Source organism: Poecilia reticulata, linkage group LG2, assembly GCF_000633615.1.
Source record: "Poecilia reticulata strain Guanapo linkage group LG2, Guppy_female_1.0+MT, whole genome shotgun sequence".
NCBI classification, from domain to species: domain Eukaryota; kingdom Metazoa; phylum Chordata; class Actinopteri; order Cyprinodontiformes; family Poeciliidae; genus Poecilia; species Poecilia reticulata.
In genome coordinates this window covers 4,629,338-4,650,308 of record NC_024332.1, presented here as the reverse complement: position 1 = coordinate 4,650,308, position 20,971 = coordinate 4,629,338, and the positions used below count along the sequence as shown (strand labels likewise).

Below are 20,971 nucleotides of genomic sequence, written 5' to 3'. Positions count from 1 at the left end.
GACGGTGTCATCCAGGACGTTGCTAGGAAATAACGTCTCGGCTTCCCGATTTGAACTGTTAGCATGTCATCCAGCAACAGTCTTCTGTCAGAGGCCTTTACATTTGTTGCAAGATTGACTGTTACTGGAGATCTTTCCTGTCTACAGTCTTACTATCAACAATTCTGGATATTTGGATAACATTTAGTTTTGCTTTGGAAAAATAAAGTATCCTGCAGAAACAACTGTTTTTTAAGGGTTGTTTCATATTTATTTTACAGAAATTTCTAATATAATTACTAAACATAAATACGATAATCCTGCATCCCTGGAAGTTAATTTAGATTATTTTCTACACTATTTGAATAATCTCTATGCAGTAATGAGACAGAATCTAATAGGTAAAAACATATATAGCAGAAAACATTCCAAGTGTTGAGCCAGAATTAAAACTAATATTTACACTGAAGGAAAACGAGTACTACAATTACCTCCTCTGCTAATGTGTTAATGCAATTTTTAAAAAAATATTTTCTACCACATTTTATTGTTGAACTCCACACATCATGAAACTTTTTCACGTCATATTAAATTCGATTTTCAGGATTGTGTAGCTGGATTACAATAAGTCATCTCATCCACAGGGTGTAGAGTAAAATGTGGCCACTAGAGGGCGGAGTAGGCCTGCATTTCAAGCCAAGAGATGCGAACAAATAAGGACTCTGAGACGGGGTTGAGGTCTGGTTTGAACATGTATATTGGGATTTTCAGTTTATATGCAAGAGGAAACATTGACTTCAACTTTCTTTGCCTTTACTTCACACTTTACCACATTAATAGCTTACAAACTGCACTCTAGCAAACGTCCCGTCAAGGTGGTTTAAGATATGCCGACTCAGACAAATGAGAAGCATGTTGAAGTCCTTCAGCGGAGGCAACCAGCAGGGAAACCGGCACGAACTCCCTCTGCTTAAAACACCAGTTAAATTATGTGAAAATATTACTGATATGTCATCATGGCACAAAAGGACACGTGGGGAATGGGGGACTTCATGGACAGCACAAGAACCCGGAAAATAAAAGTACTGCTGCAAGGCAAGGAAACCCCTTCATGCTCCGCTTTCTAGGCACTGCTGTCCTTGTGCGCCGTCGGCTTAAGCAGCAATGGCACCATGAAGAAACAATACGGGATTCAAAGCACATTCGGTCTAATGCAAGTCTGATGGTGGGTTATTAAATACACGGTGTAATGCTCTGTACATTAACCAGGCGAATACGTCTCCTTCAGTGTGTACTAAGATGAGATTCCAGTTTGTATTCCAGATTTCAAAAGGCGTTGGGAACCAGTGGTGACGTGGGATGAGGTCCAAAAATCAAGCCAACACACAAGGAACTCACACAGATAAACAAACCACCTCCATTTAAACAGTTCCTCCTAATTTTGCATTAAATAATAATAATAAAAAAGTTTTTCCAAGATGTTCATAATGAGGCTTCCTTTACATTTACATTTTTGTAAAAAGATCAATGAATTTTGAACTGAGAAAGTTCTGCAGATACTACAGRTGCTTCTCASTGCATTAGAATACCATCCAAAAGCTTACTTCAGTAAGTTCAGAAAGTGAAATTACACAAAAAAATTATCTATTTTTGTTCATTTTGCTTATGGCTTAAAACCCAAAATTTAGGTTGCAGAAATGTTACATAAAAGCAATAAAAAGAACTTTTAATTCAGAAATGTTAGTGTACTGCTAAGTAATACTTCAATCTTTGATTGGGACTTTTGCATAAGTTAAGGAGGTTTAGATTGATTTGATAATGACCACCAACTCATCTGCATTGTTGGCTCTATTGTCTCATCTTCCTCTTGATAGAACTCCACAGAATCTCCATTCGGTTTTATGTCAAGTGAGTTCAGGTGGTGCCAAGTCCTGCTTGAAATGAAAACCAACCAGCATGAAGTACCACTGTGCCGATTTTGGATTTGATAAAACATAGCAGAACTCAACTTTCCTTTAAAAATCTTTGGATAGAGCCAGCTCCTTTAGCATTTGTGGATTACAATTGTGGAGATGCTCAGCATATAGCATAATATTTCTGTATTAAAATCCTTCTCTTATTTGTCTTATGTAACATTCAAATTTTCCGAGAAACTGAATTTTTCCCAATTTTTTTGGAGATTCATTAGTGTAGCAGAATTCCTTTCTTCTTGTTTATATTCGCCTCAATCCTACATGCTGAAGTGACCAAACATTTCTCCGGTTTAGGCAAAATTTGTTGGCCAGCGTTAAAAAAACAAAAACAAAACAATGTTAAATTCATCAGTCTTTAAATTATTTCATACAAAAGAAAACATGGCAGCCTTCCATAATGATCAACTACTTCACCAATATATGTAATCATGCATGCAGACAATGCATGTTTCCCTCTCATTCATACACACACAGAGACACACACTCAACCCAGGACAACTCCAGCCTGTTATCACATGTGGTTCATGCAGTGGTCAAAGCAGAAACATGTGGTTCCAATCCGTTTCTCTGTTTGTATCCAGTACGTGGCATAGCTTTATGGGAATAAAAAAAGAAAAGAAAAGAAAAGGAAAGCAAACATGATTTGGCTCAGACCTGGATCCTTCATACTTACCTGGTCCAGTCTTAACAGTCTTGGTACTGTTTTACAAAATGCACTGTTTGGATTCGGTGGTCGGATTTGGCTTTTTGTATATACAAGATCACCAATTCATCAATGATCACAAGAGAATTTAAGAAGTTCAGGATTTCATATCCATTTAGGTAATAACGTCTGTTCAGCCAGCTGCGTTGTGTCCTGATCTCAGAGTTCAACGTTATCCGGTAAGTTTGGTTGCGTCCCCGCGTTTGGGCGGTGCGGGTGGTGGTCCTTTTCGCAGCGTTGCATAGCCTGAGATGTTTCCGGACATATAGCCGTCGTTTCCTCCGTTGCTCTGCTTCCCCTGGTCCAGTAGCAGCTCCGGGGGTGGCGGAGGCAGCGCCATGTCGTCCATGGTCCCTGCTGGGTCCAGTTTGCCAGGGAGGCCTGGAGCCTGGCGACCCACCGACTTGCGTTTCAAAGTCTGGCTGAGATCTGCCAGGAAGTTGGGCTGACCTGAGCTACCTTTTGGAGATGTGGGCGGAGGTGGAGATATCCCAGGCGGTTCCGGGGTAGTGTTGCTTCGCCGCCCTAGGGTGGGCGGAGGAGTCTTTTTTAGGGAGTTCTTTGCCCATATTGAGTTGCTAACAAGGGAGACAGGCGGTGGAGGAGGGGGAGCTTGGGGTTGAGGGTTTACCACGGCTACCCTCGGGACATCATTGCCTGGAGGCGGTGGAGGAGGGAAAAGCTCAGAGACAGGGGGAGGAGGTGGAAAGTAGGCGCACTCGGGTGGAGGAGACGGAAAGTCACCACCTGCTTGTTTGGCCTGGCTTACTTTAGCTTGAAGCGCCAAAGGTAGGTTAGACAGGTTGAGCTTTCCTGGTTTAGGAGGTGCAGGAGGCCCATTTGAAGGATCCTTTAAAGGAGATCCAATGGAGGAGGAGACGGGACAAGGGGAAGACGGGGTGCTATTGCCCTGGGGAGCAAACTTGCTGAGCAAATTCCTCCTGGATTCCTCGTAAGAGGCTGACGAGTTGGCCTTAATGCTGGAGTTCCTCTGAGGAGTTGGAGGGGGCTTCTTACCACCGAAACTGGAGGAGCCAGATGGCGATCTCTTCAATGGAGAGCCCATGTTTCCAGAGGGAAGAGGCGGGGGAGGTGGCGTTGGGCCAGTGATGGGTGCTGGAGGCGGAGGCGGGGGCGTTGGGCCAGTGATAGGTGCTGGGGGAGGAGGCGGGGGCGGTGGTGCAGGGAAGCTGTTGTTGCCCTCTCCTGGAGGAGGGGGGAACTCTGGAGACGGCAGCTGTTGGTTACCGCCAGGCTGCCATTTTGGTTTCGTTTTCACAGCTGGAGGGGACAGTGGGGCTTTAGGGTACTCAGCATGGTTGACTTGAGATGAAGCTCCTGGAAACTGACTTGCCAACTGCTTCACCAAAGACATGGTAGGTGCAGCTCCCGCGGAAACGCTCACTGTTTTAGTCAGGCTGTGCTGCTTGGGGAGGGTAGGCGGAGGGTGGGTGTGACCCTGCTGGAGGCTGAGCTGCTTCTTTAGGTGAGAAGGTGCAGGAGGGGGTGGAGGTGGTGGGGGCGGAGGTGGGGGAGTTGGAGCAGGAGGGAATGGTGATACTGGGGACATGGGTTTGGGTGCAGTGTGAGGTATAAAACCAGGAGTGAAGGTTTTGGGTGGAGCTCTGGGGGGTCCAGGAGGAGGCGGAAACTGTGCTGGTATTGGGCATTGCTGGGGTGGTGGAGGAGGAGGTGGGGGTGGCGGTGGAGGTGGCGGAGGTGGTGGTGGTGGTGCTGGAGCAGGCGGTGGGGAGTCCTCAAGATCCCCGTTGTGAGACAGCAGTTCTCGTGGCGGACTGGGAAACCGCTCCTTTAGTACCTGCTGCAGCCCGCTGGCGTGAACAGTCTGTCTCATGGGGGTTGGTGCAACAGGTGGAGGCAGAGGCGGAGGAGGAGGAAATGTCATGTTGCTGGCGTGCAATGCAGGAGGCAGTGGGATGAAGGGGGGAGGAGCAGCCGGGTTGAAAGGGCCAAATCGCAAAACCGCCATCGCGGACCCCGGGGTTGGCATTGACGGTGGAGGTGGAGGAGGAGGAGGAGGTGGGACGTTGGTCCTTGCAGCAATGTGATTTACGTTGGGCTTGATGACCTGCGCAGGTGGCGTCGGAGGTGGAGGCAGGACTTGCTTAGCCGTCGCCGGTAGCTTGAGAGAAGTCTTCTGGTTCTGCAGCCGGGTGATGGTGCTGTACTTGTACATGGTGGGGGCCGGCGAGTGGTGCGACACTATTTGCACTGGAGGCAGTGGAGGAGGTGGAGGGGGTGGCGGTGGAGGGGGTGGAGGTGGACTGGGAGCAGCAGCTGGTTCCTGCTGATCATAACTAATGCTGGGCTGCGGCTCTGGAGACTTGGGTGGCGGAGGTGGAGGTTGTAGAATCTCTGGGGGTGGAGGTGGCAGCATCTGGGGAGGTGACGGAGGCTGATGTGGTTGGATCAATGTCGGTTGTTGCGTTAAAGATGGCTGAGGTGGGTGGTGCTGCTGCTGCTGCTGCTGCTGCTGCTGTGGAGGGGGAGTGAGGATGGGGTGGTCCACTGAATGCTGGCTGTGAAGCCGGTGGCTGTGGGAGGAATGCGTCGATCCACGCGACGCCTCCATCCTGGTCTGCTGAGCAAATATTGGCAATAAATAAATCACAATCTCTTATTTAACATACATTTTAATGTCTGTGGACAGAAAGTCATACTTTAGAACTCTCCTCCATCTGGGTTCCCCTCTTCCAGGCTTCAGAGAAAATGGAGCTCACCACACTCTGGGACCGGCCATGAGAGGAGGCTGTGTCCACTCCACTGTCTGAATGACCTGAATGATTGGACTGGGACTCTGACAGGATGCAAACACAAKAATCTTGGTTTTAACTTCATGCTGCATTATCAGTGGAGTCTGTGATTAGAAAATAAACTCACCAGGTATACTGGCAGAACTGGAGCCTGATCGAATGCTGGAGGTAGACAGAGATGACCAATCATAGGCTGCCTCTGTCCTCTTCATTGCTTCCTGGTAGTTCACATATAACTGCTTGCCATACTATAGATAAACACATACTTCAAGTCATTTATGAAAATACATATAAAAACATAGCTTATTGCCCAAAATGAACTGATTTGGACTCACCTTGGCGATGCGGATGCCATTCACCCACTGGTGCAGGGTCCTAACATCATCACAGCAAAGGTATTTGATGTACTGGGACTTCTTCTGGATTTGGGGATGCTGATAAAGCAAATAAAAATAAATAAACAGCCCCATCTAGTGGCTACAGSTTGCATAAGACATAAAAGGACAAAAATATTTCCCGTAAATAATCTGAATTTTGCTCAGTAAAAATCGGAAGGAATCAGGATTTGATATACTTTTGAAAGACCCATTTTTTTTATCCATTTTAATCCAGATTTCAAATGAGATTAATTTTTCTCTGGTCGTAAGGTTAGAAAATCAATTTTTTTAAATGTTTTTCTTATTAAGCTACACAACTACATTTTCACGCCTCTTCATCCTCTTTAATTGATTTATTTATTTCTCTCTTAATACTTTATCTTCTCCTTAACAATAACGTAATTTTSTAGTTTGTTTACATAGTTTGAATATTTMCAATGTKTCTCTCTAGTAGCTTTTAGTTATTTTGTATTTTTTTTAAACATCTGTAAAGACTTTTYYCCCCACATTTATAGATAAAGTTTGATTTACTTATACATCAAACTTTAACTCTTAAGCGGAGCGTTTGGTGGCAAAAAAMGYTTTATGTTAGTTTCATCTGACCAACGCTCACAGTTCCAGTTGACGTATGGGTAGCAATAATTAATTCTCTTTCATCTTTGAAAATTTGTAAAGGTGTACACATATGTGTTTTGATTGCTAACAAAGCACACTTGAACACTATAACAAATAAAGCACATATTTTTCTGTAGGTCTAATTATATATAAAAGTGTTGATTATTAAGAGCTTCTTCTATACCTGTCAACTATCTACAAAGGTCAGTGATTTTCTTACCTTCAGGGCCAGGCAGTAATCAGTAGGAGCCTTGTATTTGCTGCGGTAGTCCTGTCCATAATACACATTAACATGATCCAACTGCAGGAAGCACACAAGATCTCTGGACGCCTTCAGAGACACAAGATGCAACATTATTAATGCGTATTTCTCTAATTATAACAACAACAAAAAACTGTTAAGTGAAGAATTTGTAAAATAATTCCTATCACTTTGAAAAATACATATAGAAATTTGAACATTACGACATTGTAATCTAGATTACAACTAATTCAGAAAGAATTCCACAAAATACTAGTTAAATGATGACTATATGGGGGCTTTAGAACATAGAGCATGTTTCTAAATTTTTAGATGTCAAGAAGATAGTTTTTGAGGGAGAAAAAGGTTAGAAGATGATGATTTAGGGAATTATACACGTTGCACACATGCGTACAAAAATAAGAGCACATGTGCACTTCAGATCTAGAACCGTACATGATAAATGGCATGTGTTGTTTGTTGCAACTGTTCTTCAAAGTGATTAAGCACACAACAGGAAATACCACAGAGCAGACTGTGAATCTGGTTCTCATGATCCCAACTCACATTTCTGTTTAACCCTTCAAAGTCTGGCATATAAAATTTACATTTTTCCAAGTGAACCTGTTCAAAATTCGAAACACTGCTCGACTTTTTTAAAACTGATACATAAGGCTTTTTGCAATTATGTAATTATCATAAAACAGAAAATTTCCTCCCGTTAATTTTTTTTTCATACAAAATGTCCAAAAATACTTGGCAACATTTTCACTGAGTACAGCAGGTTTCTGGAGAATGTAACAAGGTGTTAAAGAAGTGGTGGCCTTAGTATTTTCTGGAATCTCACTTTAACAAAGTTTTGAGGACAAAGAGTTTTTTTGTGCATCTCCAAATTTGCTAGCAYCACTTTTGATAGTCATAAAAGTGCTAACTTTATTAGAAATGTAGAGGCCTCAAAAATATGTTGTGTCATAGGATTATTCATAATGCTGCTAGGACAGAGAGACTGTGGGTCAGAGGTAAACAAGTCTAAGCTGACCTTTGCTTTGCCTTTTGGGACATAATAGATCCCTGAAGCCCTGAGGAGGAAGTAACGCTTTTTCCACGACTTCTTTCCATCCTCTTTGAGCCACAGAATCCCCTCAATCTCTGGCACCGACACCGATCCACCGCAGAAGCATTCCTGAAAGGCAAAAATGAAAAAAAGAATAAAATAAAATAGTGCMATTCTCTGTTTTCATTTCCTTCTACCAGCAGTAGAAACAAAAACAAAGGTCGTTTTGCGTGGATTTACCTCTAGTAGAGCTTCTTTATTCCGGTCAGCCATCTCTGACGTCTCCTTCCGCCCCAACAAATAGTTCTGAAAGGGATTGACGGGAACAGGAAAGTGAGTCGATGACAAAGAGGAGGGGGAGTGAAGCTGGAAACACACCTCGTCTTACGTTAAATAAATTATTCACCTCAACTCGCTTTAGAGTTTTGACCTACTTTCAAGTTCCCTCCCTGACTGGCAGCTGCGTAAGCACTCAGCATGCATAAACTATGTGTTTTGCGTGCGCGGCACGAGCAGATTAATGGGCGTTCACCTGGGGGTTCTTGAAGAGAGCGTACTTCTCGATGCGCTCGATGAACATGAGTTTGTTGTGGCTGTCCCGGGTCCAGTTTAACAGGTTCTCCACCAAGTTCTCATGGTCTTCAAATATACGTTCTGGAAAAGATCACGGCGCAACACAAAACCTGCCATCAACATCATTAAGCGTGCTCATTTGAGTAGGGATGGACTGCTGGCTTACCCATCTGCAGCTCCGTAATGGTTTCCACCAGAGACCAGTCCGGACTGTAGCCACAGTGAGACTTATCCAGCAGGCTGTCCAGCACCTGTCTGACCGACTGCCGCTCATCCACCATCATGGTCTTGGAGCTCTCGTCTGACATATGGACCCGAATCACCAGCTGAGAAAGAACAGGAGCGTTAGAAACAATTACTAAAGCTATTTATTGCTTTTTGTGACCAATAAAATACAGACATCAGATATATTCAACTAAATACATCAGAATATTAACTAAATGTTGATGTATAAGCCCAATAAGCAGAAATGTTATGTTACAACCTAAATAATCATGATGAAAATGCTAAAATTGCTAACTGCTAAAAAAATGTKSAGCAGACAGTTTGCTGACAGCTTACACTTACACTTTAGTTGGTAAGCTCCAAATTCTGATGCTATAAAATATGGCTGCTCCAAGCACACTGATGGAAAGTTTAGTGGAGGGAAAATATGGTAAACGAGCAACAAAAAACATTTGTATTTGAGTTTGAACTGTTTGTTTGGTAGCCGTTATGGATCTAATCTCTTTCAAAGGTGATGCATTATTATATTTGCATATTTTACAGTTACTGACATGAATAAAATCCCTCTTTCCAAAAAGTACCGTTTTATCCTCATGTCTGACTGACCAGTTTGTTGTTATACACAGATAAACAGATACGCACCGAAAGGTCAGCATATGACTGAACTTGGACTATATTCAGYTTGATCAACCTTGATTTACAAAGTTGCCATTTGTAAACTCAAACAGTTCATTCAGGCTGCGTGAATGCGAGAGAGAGCAAGACTTTCCATAACAGGAGCATTACACAGCGTTTAGTGTCCATCTGTTCACAAAGATGCTGAATTTGAAAATGTTGCTACCCATTTAAAAAGCAAGAGGTTGCCAAGCTAAGTGCTAATTTTAAAAGCTAAAATATTAACTTCTTTTGTCTTTGTTGCAATATWTGATTCTGTTTTGTAGCTTGACAACACCTACATCTCTACTCCTGGAAAAAGTTATTAAAACAAAGACTTTAGGAGTGCCTGAAAAACAAATTTTGAAACCTAACGAGATTAAAACTTTACAATATCTGGAGGCAAGTTTTAACTCCCATCGCTGAATCCCCACCGATGAAGCCAATAACTGCAYCCCGACGCCTCCGGTTGTTGTTTTGCYRACCCCTTCACCCGGTCGTTACGACAATAAGGATTATTGAGCTGAAACCCAAACCAGTGAAGGCACTACGACGGAGCCTCAGACATGGGGAGCCTGACCTACATTTCTCAGAATACAAACCAACCCACCCCCATTCTGAATCTCTACTGCATAAAAGTTGATGAGAAATGTTGGAATTTTTAATTCAAATACAACAAAGCTGATGGAATTGCATGCATTCAGCGAATCACTGCAGCTCATGTTGCAGCTGTACCAAGCTTCCCTTTATCTGGTCGTGTCAGAGGAGAGCCCTGTTAGCTGGAACMCTGCTGGGCTTCACCCATTCATCACATATTAAAAACATWGGAACRCCATTCTGCAAAATGCATTTGTCCTCACACAGTCGGTTCATTSATGTGGAGTCCAGTATCGACACATAAATGGAGACAGAGGCTGCAGCCGTCCAGTCAAACAACAGAGCAGGTTACGGTGGAAGTGGAAAAACAAAAAAAGGAAAATCGCTGCATTGTCTTTCAMTGCACAGACCGACTTCTTGCTTCCACAATCAAACACTGCATTGACCTATTTTCCCTGCGCTTCGCTGCCTCGCCATGGATGAAGTTCAAAAGTGTATCTGACAACGAGCATTTCATAAGGTTGTAGGAGTTTCATGAAGACCGATCGAGTCTGAAAGTGTTCAGGAAAAAAAAAACAAACAAAAAAACGCATTTACCTTTTTGACCTGCGCCTCCTTGATTTTCTCCAGAGCRACACGGATCTTCTCTGCCTTGATCTTGGCGGCTTGCTCCTCCTTGATGGACACACAGGAACATGTTTAATCCATCATGGCACACACATGGTTTGTTCCAATTTAAGCCTTTTTTAAAAGTTGAAATGCCACAAACCACGTAAGGATTTTTCTCTCCATTTTCGTAGCTTACCTGCCCTCTCCAGCAAGATGCCATCATCTCCATTCTACAGGTTAGCAACGCTTACACTTGTGTAATTAATATGTTATATAACTGATGTGAATCGTTGCGGTTGCAGCTGTGGCATTCCCTCAAACGTGGCACTCCATCATTCTGGATTCAAAGGAAGCTGCTGCAGCTTCCTTTGATCCTCTTAAACAATGCTAGAAGATCCCTAAAGGGCGCGAGGCTGCAGATTGATGCAGGAACACTTCAAAGAGCATCTACGAATCCCGAAAAAATACAAAATCCTCGGAAGAAGTGGGAAACATTGTAAAGTTGTTCCACCATGATCGTCGGCGGCGATGAAACTGGGTAAAAGTCTGCGGCGGCGTGGGGGTTCACTGACATTCACATGTGCACTCAATGTGCACAATTTGACAAACCAAAAAAAAAAAAAGAAGGGGAGATAGTAGGAAGGAAGACACCCCTCCCCCTTGCCTCTTCCCTTCCTCTCTTCAGAACAGCAGCCAGGCTTTGGGAGCGTGCCCAATCGATGGAGCATAATCCCCACAAATATAGTAGGAGCCGAAGGGGTTGGCCAACCAGAGAGCTGCTTTCTCAGGACCCTCCAGCCAATCGGCGAGAGACGATGGCAGCCTCCGGTCCTGAGGATAAGCCACAGTGGCAGGGATGTGCGGCGGCGGAATTTGGGTGAATGAGGTGCTGAATATTTGACGACGTCTACAGATGTGTTCGCAGAAAGAGGGTGAGGGGTATAAACGAGAACCACCCCCTCCTCCCTTTGACCCAGACTGTCTTTTTTCACATGAGTAGCTTCAAAGCAAGCAAACATTAATGGAGTCGGAGTCAGTGTGGCCGACTCGGAGCGGCCGGCGTTCAGAGTAAGGAGGTCATGGTGGGTTTAACCTCAGATTTAACCCTCTGACACCGGCACAACTCCTGTTTCTGATCCTACTCTACTGACACGTTCACACCCAGCCAGTTTTCAAGAGCTCTTCTGCATGTTTTTAATTTTGGCATCCTCACACTTTGATGTCTTTCCACTCAAGACTGGATTGTATCTCACAGAAACTGATCTGTTTTATGTGACAGGACTGCACAAGCTGATTTATGATGAATTTCTATATAATTGTAAAAACCCCTGAGGTAGAGACTTTGTAAATCTAGCCCCGGTTTAAACTTAAATAACAGAAAACTACTGCATAACACTGACAGATACAAGAAACATTAAACCTCAGAAAGGTTGATACATTAGCTTGACAAGATTATTTCCTCATAAAACAGAAAGTAAATCAACAGTAGGCTGCATGCAGAAAAACACGGAAAGGAGACCCAACACAGATCCAAAGACAAAAGCCCCCATGCATCTGAATAAGGTTTAATAAAGACCAACTCATGGTGAAGTTAATGAGGAAAAATTAATTCGATACTATGCTGTAATCACAGCCTTCATGCAGATCGCTGAATATGGCGATCTTGGTTTTCCCCCAATAATACAGATCAGGGTTCCGACACATTGTTATGGGAAACTACCAAACTTTTCCTGATTCAACTTTCCAGAGCCTATGCTCTCGTCATCCAGACGTCGAAAACACTAAAATATAATTCCAAAGTTTTCCAGACTGTGTCGGAACCCGGAAAGATGGATATTTCCCCCCCCACCCCAGCAGGCATGCAGAGACTCCACAGACACCCACACCGATCATGGAGGTGTAAAAGGAAGTCACCTTGGTCAGGAGGTGAGAAGGCTTCCCAGCTATGCTTTTCAGAATGAGTGAGGTTTCTCGGTCCAGATAGGAATGCTTGGGTGAGGAACAGGAGATCAAAAAAGAAAGAGAAGAGGAAGAGACAAAATACAGGGAAGTCAGTGCCAGATGATTATCTGAGGCTTATTAATTGCAGGTGTGATTCTTTTTTTTGTTGTTGAAAAAATAAATAAAGCAGCGTGGAAAAGAGAGAAGACTCTAAACAAAGCACTCAGCAGCTGTGGTTGTCGTTAGCTGCAGCTGTGGGAGCTGAAGGAAAGACTGTGTGAAGTGTGAGGAAAATTCAGATGTAGTTTCACTTACAATTCAGCTGCTTTCACACGTCATTTTACAGCAGTTTTTATATCTCATTGTCTTATGAACAAAACTGAAACATTACGATCGTAGCTCTGCTATAAAGGGTTTTAATTGGACTAAAAATCTGAAAACCACATCCATACACAAATAACTATTTGATTTTTTTTATAAGAACTGCTAAATGTTTTTTTTTTTAAACAGGTGTAAAACATTCCCAAAAACCCAATATGAACACACAACAATGTTCTGCATTTTCAATACCATAAAAGTTATTTTCCACGATTATAGTTGACTGTACTCCTCACATGCAAACTTACAGTGGCCCGGTCCACTTCACCCTCGTGGGAGGTGAAGTCAAGCTGGCGTCTGGCCGGCCTACTGCTGGCCCGTCGCAGTGTGACATGCTGGAAAAGTCGGAAGGTGCAGGCAGGCAGGCAGGCAGGCGAGCGGGTGCGTGTGTGTTTGTGGGAAGAGGCCAACGGTAAATCAAAGGATGCAAACAGAAACAAAGTGAACACATGCAGGAGGGAGAGGGAGACATGCAAGATAACATGGTTGTTGTGACCTGACTTATTTTTCTATTTTTGTCTTTGGACGCCTGTTTTTCTTCGAGCTTCTACAGGCTTGGAATAAAGCTGAGATTTGCTGTGCCTAAAACCAGATTAAATCAGTCTTACCAACACTTTAGAGCAGTGTTTCTCAAACTTTTTTAGGCTGAAGATTAAACATTCACGGACCACCCAACTTTAAATTATAACCGCAATAACACAATAGCAAAAAATTTTTATTTTTTATTTATTTCAAGTGTTGTGTGCGTTAATTATATTTTAGGATTGCTTGCAATTTAGAAGCATGATAAAAGAAAAAGAAAATTGAGTTGCTTGGTAGAAAAACATTTTCTTTCAGCCCGAGGAAAGCCCAACATAATTTATTATTTTATTTTAGGTGTTTAGATGCAGTTAGTCAACGTGGGGTGCAGCACTGCTCACCACCTCGCACTCAGCACAATAGGTATCGTAACAGTGTCTAAAAAAAGTTTTTGCAAACTCACCCCAAGAAACTGAAAACTTCTCTTGCAGACATGAATTTCTCTGACTACATAAGTAGTCCTGGTGTTTTCTTTCTACTGGTATTGTCAGCTTTTCTTTTGAGTGACCTAGTCTTAAGTCACTTATCCATTATTATTATTTTTAAACACAATTCTTTGGAAAGCTAACTGTACCTGTCGCACTTTGAGCTCATATCACAGCAAATAAACGCTTATTTACATGCAGTAAGTTGACGACCACAGTTTGAGAAAGACTGCTTTAGAGGTTCATCTTTTTTAGTGGTGAGTTCCAGGAGTCCAGAAAAAGCTGTTAACATTGCAATCCAAAACGTTGTATATTGCAGTGGGTTTCATTACACAAGAGGATGCACAACACACACCAAAAACATGCAACTCAAACTATCCCCCTTGGTTATTTTGCTGTGTGCTTTGTTTTTGGTTTCTGTGCAAACATCATACCTCTGTGCTGGTCTGGTTCTGCCCCTGCGAGCTCGGACTGCCCCGCTCATCTGCCTCTCCTCCCGTCATCGCTTTATCCACATCCAGGGAGTCCATGCTGGAAGCCGAGGCGCACGCCGAATTAATGCTGGAGCGCTGCGACTGAGCCTCCTGCTCACAGGCGGTGCCCACCGAGCCGGTTCTGCGGTGCTGCCCGCCGCCGGACGATCCGGAGGAGGGGCGCCGCAAAGCTGTGGAGGAGACCGAAGACGAGGAAGACGAAGTAGAAGACGAAGAGGAAGTCTGACGCGCCGCTTCGTCCATGCTGAGGGAGGCCTTCTCCAGCTGGGAGGTGATGTCGTCCAGGGAGATGTTGGAGGCCGCGGGTCGGGAGCTGGTGCTGCCGCCTCGAACCGTGCTGGCCGGCGACGCTCTGGCACTGCTGCTCGTGCTTCCTGAGGGAAATGTTTAAGAAAAAATAAAAACACTGAGAACACAGAAGTGATATACCACAAAAACAGTCAACTTCGACATGTTCAGAAATCCCCGTCTTTGGATTTTTTACAAGTAGAGTTTTTAGACTTTTTGTCCATCTCATTTATAAAAACACAAAACTTAAACACGTTTAAGGCAGATATAACTACAGATGTCAGGATGGACAGATTAAATGAATGGATAAAAGAATAGACGGATGGATGAAAACAGCCTGCTCTCATAATTAATCTCTAGAAATAAAAATAAAAAAAACTGGATCACAACTTCATTTCCTCTTCTTTATCAACTCAACCACTTCATCCTTAATGAAGCCAATATGGATGTGGAGGGATATTTTTTTTAATTTCAAATTGAAAAACAATTCTTAATATTCATCGAAAAACACAAAACCTAGTGAAAGAGCAAGAGGTCCTTTCATGAAAACCCTTTTGTGTATTTTTCTGTGACTGGACAGAGTCTGACTGCTTCCTGTGAGCCGCTGCTCATTTGGTCAGCCTTTTCTATTCTGAACCAGCGGAGAACAAAGCCGGCGCTCATTCTCCCCTCGCAGTGACTCATTTAAAAGTACCTATTTATCCCGAGAGACTCATACTCAAGTCTTTGTAATTCTGCTGACCTTTGATATGCACACAAAGCAAGGGAGTAACTCATGACACAATCTCCTTAAAATGCAGCATGCTGTAAAGAGACTGAACTACCTCCGCTGCTTCCCCCTCCGCTGGTGCCAGGGTGCTTGGTGCTGGCACTGCGGCCCCCGGGACCCCTCTGTTGTCCCTTGTTCTGGCTGCGAGACGCCAAGTTTGGTTTGGAGATGGTGCTGAGCTCTTGCTCGATGGAGCAAAGGTCGGCCATCAGGGCATCCAGGTCGACGGTGTCTCCCTGATTCAGAGCCTCTGTGAAAAGATTTCACAGGGGATGGAGGGGGAAGCAGGTTCATTATGGAGGGAACTTAAATTAGGAAATTAATTGTTTGTTGTGCTGCTTTTTGACACCCGAGTCTCACCATTTATGTTGTACATAGAGAAGCGGTAGGAGAAGTTGGCTATGTTCGTCTCCTGCCTGAGAGGCGGCTTCTGCAGTGCTTTTTGTGGCCGATCGTCATCCAGACTCTGTGATGAATGGAGAAAAAAGAAAAAAAAACAGCAAACACTGAAACACAACCCAGACAGAAGATCATAACAACCACATCTGACTGCAACGCTCCTCAGTGTCTCACACACAGCGCTGCATATCTGTACAATGTAAAGTAAAGGGGAGAGTTGCTAGGAAACAGAGACAGGATTAGCAGTGTTACAGTTGCCATGGATACAGCCTTTTCCTCATTTGCTCTTGCCTGTCTGCCTACCTGTGTGAGCTTGTCCAGCTCGCCCAGCCAGGCCCCAAACATCTTGTCCAGGTCCTGGTCCTCCTTGTCGCTGTCCTCCTCTGCCCCGTGGTCCAGCTCGTCGTCCGATACCTGATCCATCTGCACACATAGAAATGTGAAATTACTATATTATAGATTATAGAAGATAATTATAGATGAGAAGACACCAGTTCATCCCAGAGCAGCCAGTGAAAGTGATGCAGGAGAGATTAAAGGCCACACACAACATTTAAGGCCATAGTAAGGACTGAAATGTGTTAAACTGAGGGACTTCACAGGTGTTTTTAGTGATACAGCACCCCCAAGTGGACAGAAAGAGTAGCTCAGCTGAATATAAATGAAATCAAAATCACTGTTTTCATTTCATTGTAAAGCAAAAAGTAAAATCAAGAGGAAGCATTGTTTCAACTGATGGCATAAATAAAAAGTAAAACTTAAAGAGTAGGCACATACTCTTAACAGGAGTTTAGATTTTTTATTTTATGAACAACTTTTTGATTTTTTATAAAATTTTGGCAAATTTTATAAAAAATTTGCCAAAATTTTTTATAAAAAATTTTGTGCGATATATAATCGCACATATATGTGCGATTATATATCGCACATATATGTGCGATATATAATCGCACATATATGTGCGATTATATATCACTGGATATAAAGAGGTTATTAAATGAATTTGTTTAAAACCTAGGAGTTTAGAATTTCACATTGTACATAAACCTATATTTGACAGCGAGAACGCCTAAATATCTTGGAAGCATAAATGAAAATCAACTATTTATAGCTTTAACCCATAAAGCAAATAAATAACATTAACGTCTTAATACGTAGAAGGACTGAATATTTTAACTAGAACATGAGGAGGAGATGCTATCAATCACAATATGAAGATCTGTGGACAGTAAATGTGAGTCAATCCTTTGATACAGTCCAGCAATATCCCTCCAGAGCCGTCTGATGGAATATGCCCCAGTAATCCCATTGATGTTTTCAGACGGTGTCACTGCCTCCAGTTATCCAACCCATGTAGTGTCAGTCACCAGCTGGGTCTGTACCAAACCAGGATTAACCCCTCTGATGACCCTCATTCGTTTGATCTGGCAAAAGATTTAAAAACTTTTTTTTAAATGCTTTTATGGGAATTCCTGAGCTTCTACAAGAAAAGCTGTTTTAAATCCACGTTGTGCTACAGGAGAGAGGTGAAAGCTTGAAATATATGTGGTTGGAGCCAAAAAGCAAAGCAGTACTGGACGGCAACACAGACTGAAACCCCACAGCAGTTGGGAGACACTTGTTACAGTGTCACATTACAGCATCGATGATGGATAGCTTCCTGCCTTGGCATTGGGACTTGGCCCATCGGCTTGAATAAGAAGGTGGGATATGTATGTGCAACCTAAAAACAAACCAAGTAAATCTGGGTGCGAGCGTGTTTGAAATTGCATCCGTCCTCTCGCAAGCGAGTGTGCGAGGCGGAACAGGAAATGGCCTGGATGTGCAGAATTCCTCATTTCCCTTATGACCCGCTCCGTGTCAGGAAACTCCAGCTGTCCTTCTGCTTTCTGCACCACTTACTGAGAAGGGGAGGGATTTTGAGGGTGTGGGAAGACAAGTTGAAAATGAGGTCCAGACTCCTCCACCCTTACAGCCATCAAATGGACCATTTACTGAGGCCTTGTGGTTTGCCAGTTTACCATTCAGTCATTATCATTTCTTGATTTGGGTACATGTGGCTCCAGCGACACTCACCGACACTTGTTTTAGGGTTACTGCACATTTAATGACACAATGCTTTAGAGACTGTATAGTAACTCTGATTTAATTTACAGCAGATGAAGTGTCAGTCTTGATTAAATCTAGCCAAAAATGAGGTAAAAAAAAAAACAACAACAAAAAACCCAGGGTAAAAATTATTTCATAACCTAAAACAAAGCGCTCTTCGACAATGACGCTAGTTATGTCATCCTAATGGAATCACAGCCTCAGCCAGAGATCCTGATGCAGGTTTAAGTGAATTACCACCTGCGGCCCAGCTTTTAAGCTTATGGACCATGACCTGGCCGAGATGCAGGGCTGGGAGGAAGCTGCTGTGTGTCCGAGAGTGTGTATGCGCAGGAGCACTATCACCACTGAATGCCAGCCTTGGCCTTTTCCCTCCTGATACAGAGCTACGCTGTTCTGTCTCGTCTGAGCATGACCGACACTGATCTGGACGGGTCAGGGGTCTAAACTGAATGAGCAGGGGTCAAAGGACTTCCCAGAGGAGTCTCTTTTCCTAGGTCTTTTTGTGAACGACTGCTGTCACAGCTGATGAATCAACAAAAAAGGAATGAAGAGAAGAAAGCAGAGTGTGTTTTTTGTCAGAATAAGATGCACCAATCTTCCAGCTCATACCGATTATCGGTTTTCTTTGAGGTCTGGCCTGCAGAATCTGATTTTGACAGTTTCTAAAAGGTAGGAAATTGAAATATTTGGAACAACACATTCAATAAATTTTTTACTATTTGAATTTTATCAGCCAGTCACTGCATGGCCACAGCTGATCAAGGGGAAACCGACCAAACTTAGACCAACTAACTTGTAAATCGCTAATTAATCGGAAACAAAAAGGTCGTCTTCTTACAATGAAAAACTCTTCTCGTAAAACTAGAGAAAGTATAGCATTTAGCCCTGATAACAGCAAAGAGGTAGGAGGAGGAAAAGCGAAGGAAAAGAACAGATATCTATCTTTAGCCGCTCAGTTCAAAGAGTGTCGAGAAGATTAGAAGAGCGCCGAGTAAAGACTGTGTAACAAAAGGAACAGATAGTGTACGTAGATTTTGAATAATGCTGCTGAAGAAATGCTCAAAAGTGTTGGATTTTTGGTCAAGCACCTCTCCCTTTGTGCACTGTGTATTTTTGTCACCAGAGAAAGTAGGTTAATAAGTGACTAACTCCCTGACTTCTAGTCACATGACTTGGAATGACTGATCCTGCCTGCGGGATAATTTCACACCAAACTTGACACACATGAGGCGCCAAACCACTGACATTATGTCAGATCAAAGGATTTGGTTGATTGTTTCTTCGTCATAACAATGCTTCTTGGTAATAAATCTCTCGCCATTGGAAAGTCTTACAATTAAATTGCAACACATCTGTATAGATTATACATTTGTATGCATTGTACCAGAAGAAAAAAAAAACTCCCTTTGTGTCAATCAAGCTTGTTCGGTAAAACTGATTGAGCTGCATAACGGCAAACAACTTTTCTTACTTTTGTGCCAAGTTTATAGTGCATTTAAAAAAAACAAGAGATCTACACCAGGAGGCCCCAGATCTCCCTGCTTCTCTCCATTAGTTGGAGAAAAATGCATGAAATTACATCACAGGTCAGGCTGGGTCTTCTTGGCTGAATCCTCGCTAAATTCAGTTTGTGTAATGCCGACATCCCTGACCATTTGGTTCCCATTAAAACGTAGTTTGAGATTGACTAACAAGTTTTATGATTCAGCTTTCAGTTCCAGACAAGTAGTAGTCTTGGGTCTGGGGAGTTTACAAGAACGGTAAGTTGCTGACGTCTCAGTTAGCAACAGGAATAGATCACTGGAGGTTTTCCAGTAAGCAGAGAACAATCATTATGAGGAGTCCTGATAAAAAAAAAAAAAAACATGGTTACATGTTCAAAAGAAGTTTTGAACATGTAACCATGTAACTCTGCTTTCTGTTTGCTGAACTAGGAAAGAGAAGCATAGGTCCTATCTGGCCTGATTCATGACCATGGTTTCCAGTTAACATTCAAATACCAAAAGCTCAATAACTGTGGGTTAATAATAAATCCTTTCATATTTCAAACAGACAGGAAATACGAGGGCTGAGACGTGGAAAATTGACATAACTAAATAAACAGTTTGGTAGCCAGATATTTCCGCTTGAGCTGATTTTTCCATCAAGTATTTCTAAACAGGCTATTTCTAGATTAAATGTCTCCATGAACTGAAAACTGAATCAATCTTGTTCTTATATCAACCCCTCCCCCCCATATTACCCTCACAATGCCACCTCCCAATTGAAAAGCCTTAACAAATTATATAATACTAGCAAAGTGAGCCAAAATTAAAGGGAAGCACTATGGAAAATACGAGAGTAGGGAACAAGAGGTCGTTAACAGAAACTCATTGAACTCTAAGAAAGCATGAATAGCTGCTGCGGTGCTTGGCTGTAAACACAGATTGGGAATTCTTCAGAGTTTAGTGGGATACAAACATTTAAAGCTCTTAAAGTCGCTGGCAGCAGATGCAGGAGTTTCACCACTGCTAGGAGTGGCTTTAAATTTGCCAGGTCTGAGGATCACAGCTAATAGGCCAGTTAAGATGTTCCCCAGTACAAAGTCAGAGGAGAAATCATTTGGGGACAAAGTGGTGCAATTAACCCTCCTGGTGGGAAAACATATGCACAAAACAATGCTAACGGCTAACATTAGTTCTGATGTTCCTAATCACATTTGAAGACAATTAGACTAATATAAGATTAAGCTACTAATGGGTCTATTTTTAAGTTGTAGTGGAGCATATTTTTTCATTTTGCATGCAAAAAAAAAAAAAAAAAAAAATACCATTAAAACTTGAGAGTTTCTTAATCAAGTTTATTACATTTTTGTCACCCTAGCAGCTAGTTTAAGAGGCCCCTCTTTGGTTACTGGTCATGTTGCCCTTCTGTATTATTGCAATCCTGTTCTTTTCAGACTCAACTTTTAGATTTTTTTGTGGCCTGTGCTTCTGTTCATCCCTTAAAAAGTCAACTATTTAAGGCATGACACTAACCAGTTTTAAGAAGACAGGAGAGTTGAGCATGTTTATGATGAATATCGCTCACAGTTTAATTAATTAAGCTAATAAGCAAATATATATGCATGCTATTTATATACAATATGGTCCAATTTGAAGGTTTTCATTCTCGACGGAATAAATTTTATCCTCCTGCTCATGTCATCCAGTATGAAATGTGCTTCCAGAAAG

The 20,971-nt window shown here is 42.7% G+C and overlaps 1 protein-coding gene across 4 annotated transcripts in view; it reads right to left on the bottom strand.

Moving 5' to 3' along the window:
* Positions 1–712: 712 nt before the first annotated feature.
* Positions 713–20,971, bottom strand: part of raph1b (Ras association (RalGDS/AF-6) and pleckstrin homology domains 1b) — a 37,233-nt gene continuing 16,974 nt past the window's right edge. The window contains exons 3-18 of one of the 4 annotated variants that reach the window (XM_008427272.2): positions 15,951–16,070; positions 15,609–15,714; positions 15,304–15,498; positions 14,132–14,565; positions 12,942–13,028; positions 12,289–12,363; positions 10,363–10,440; positions 8,456–8,615; positions 8,249–8,370; positions 7,957–8,022; positions 7,702–7,845; positions 6,642–6,752; positions 5,765–5,863; positions 5,557–5,677; positions 5,337–5,473; positions 713–5,254 (exon numbers count right to left, since the gene is read on the bottom strand). In XM_008427272.2, the coding sequence (XP_008425494.1) occupies positions 2,828–5,254; positions 5,337–5,473; positions 5,557–5,677; positions 5,765–5,863; positions 6,642–6,752; positions 7,702–7,845; positions 7,957–8,022; positions 8,249–8,370; positions 8,456–8,615; positions 10,363–10,440; positions 12,289–12,363; positions 12,942–13,028; positions 14,132–14,565; positions 15,304–15,498; positions 15,609–15,714; positions 15,951–16,070 (4,482 nt within the window). In that variant the 3' untranslated portion in view covers positions 713–2,827. The remainder of the gene's footprint in view (positions 5,255–5,336; positions 5,474–5,556; positions 5,678–5,764; positions 5,864–6,641; positions 6,753–7,701; positions 7,846–7,956; positions 8,023–8,248; positions 8,371–8,455; positions 8,616–10,362; positions 10,441–12,288; positions 12,364–12,941; positions 13,029–14,131; positions 14,566–15,303; positions 15,499–15,608; positions 15,715–15,950; positions 16,071–20,971) is intronic. The other 3 variants (XM_017302139.1, XM_017302143.1, XM_008427308.2) reach the window with 3 other exon arrangements.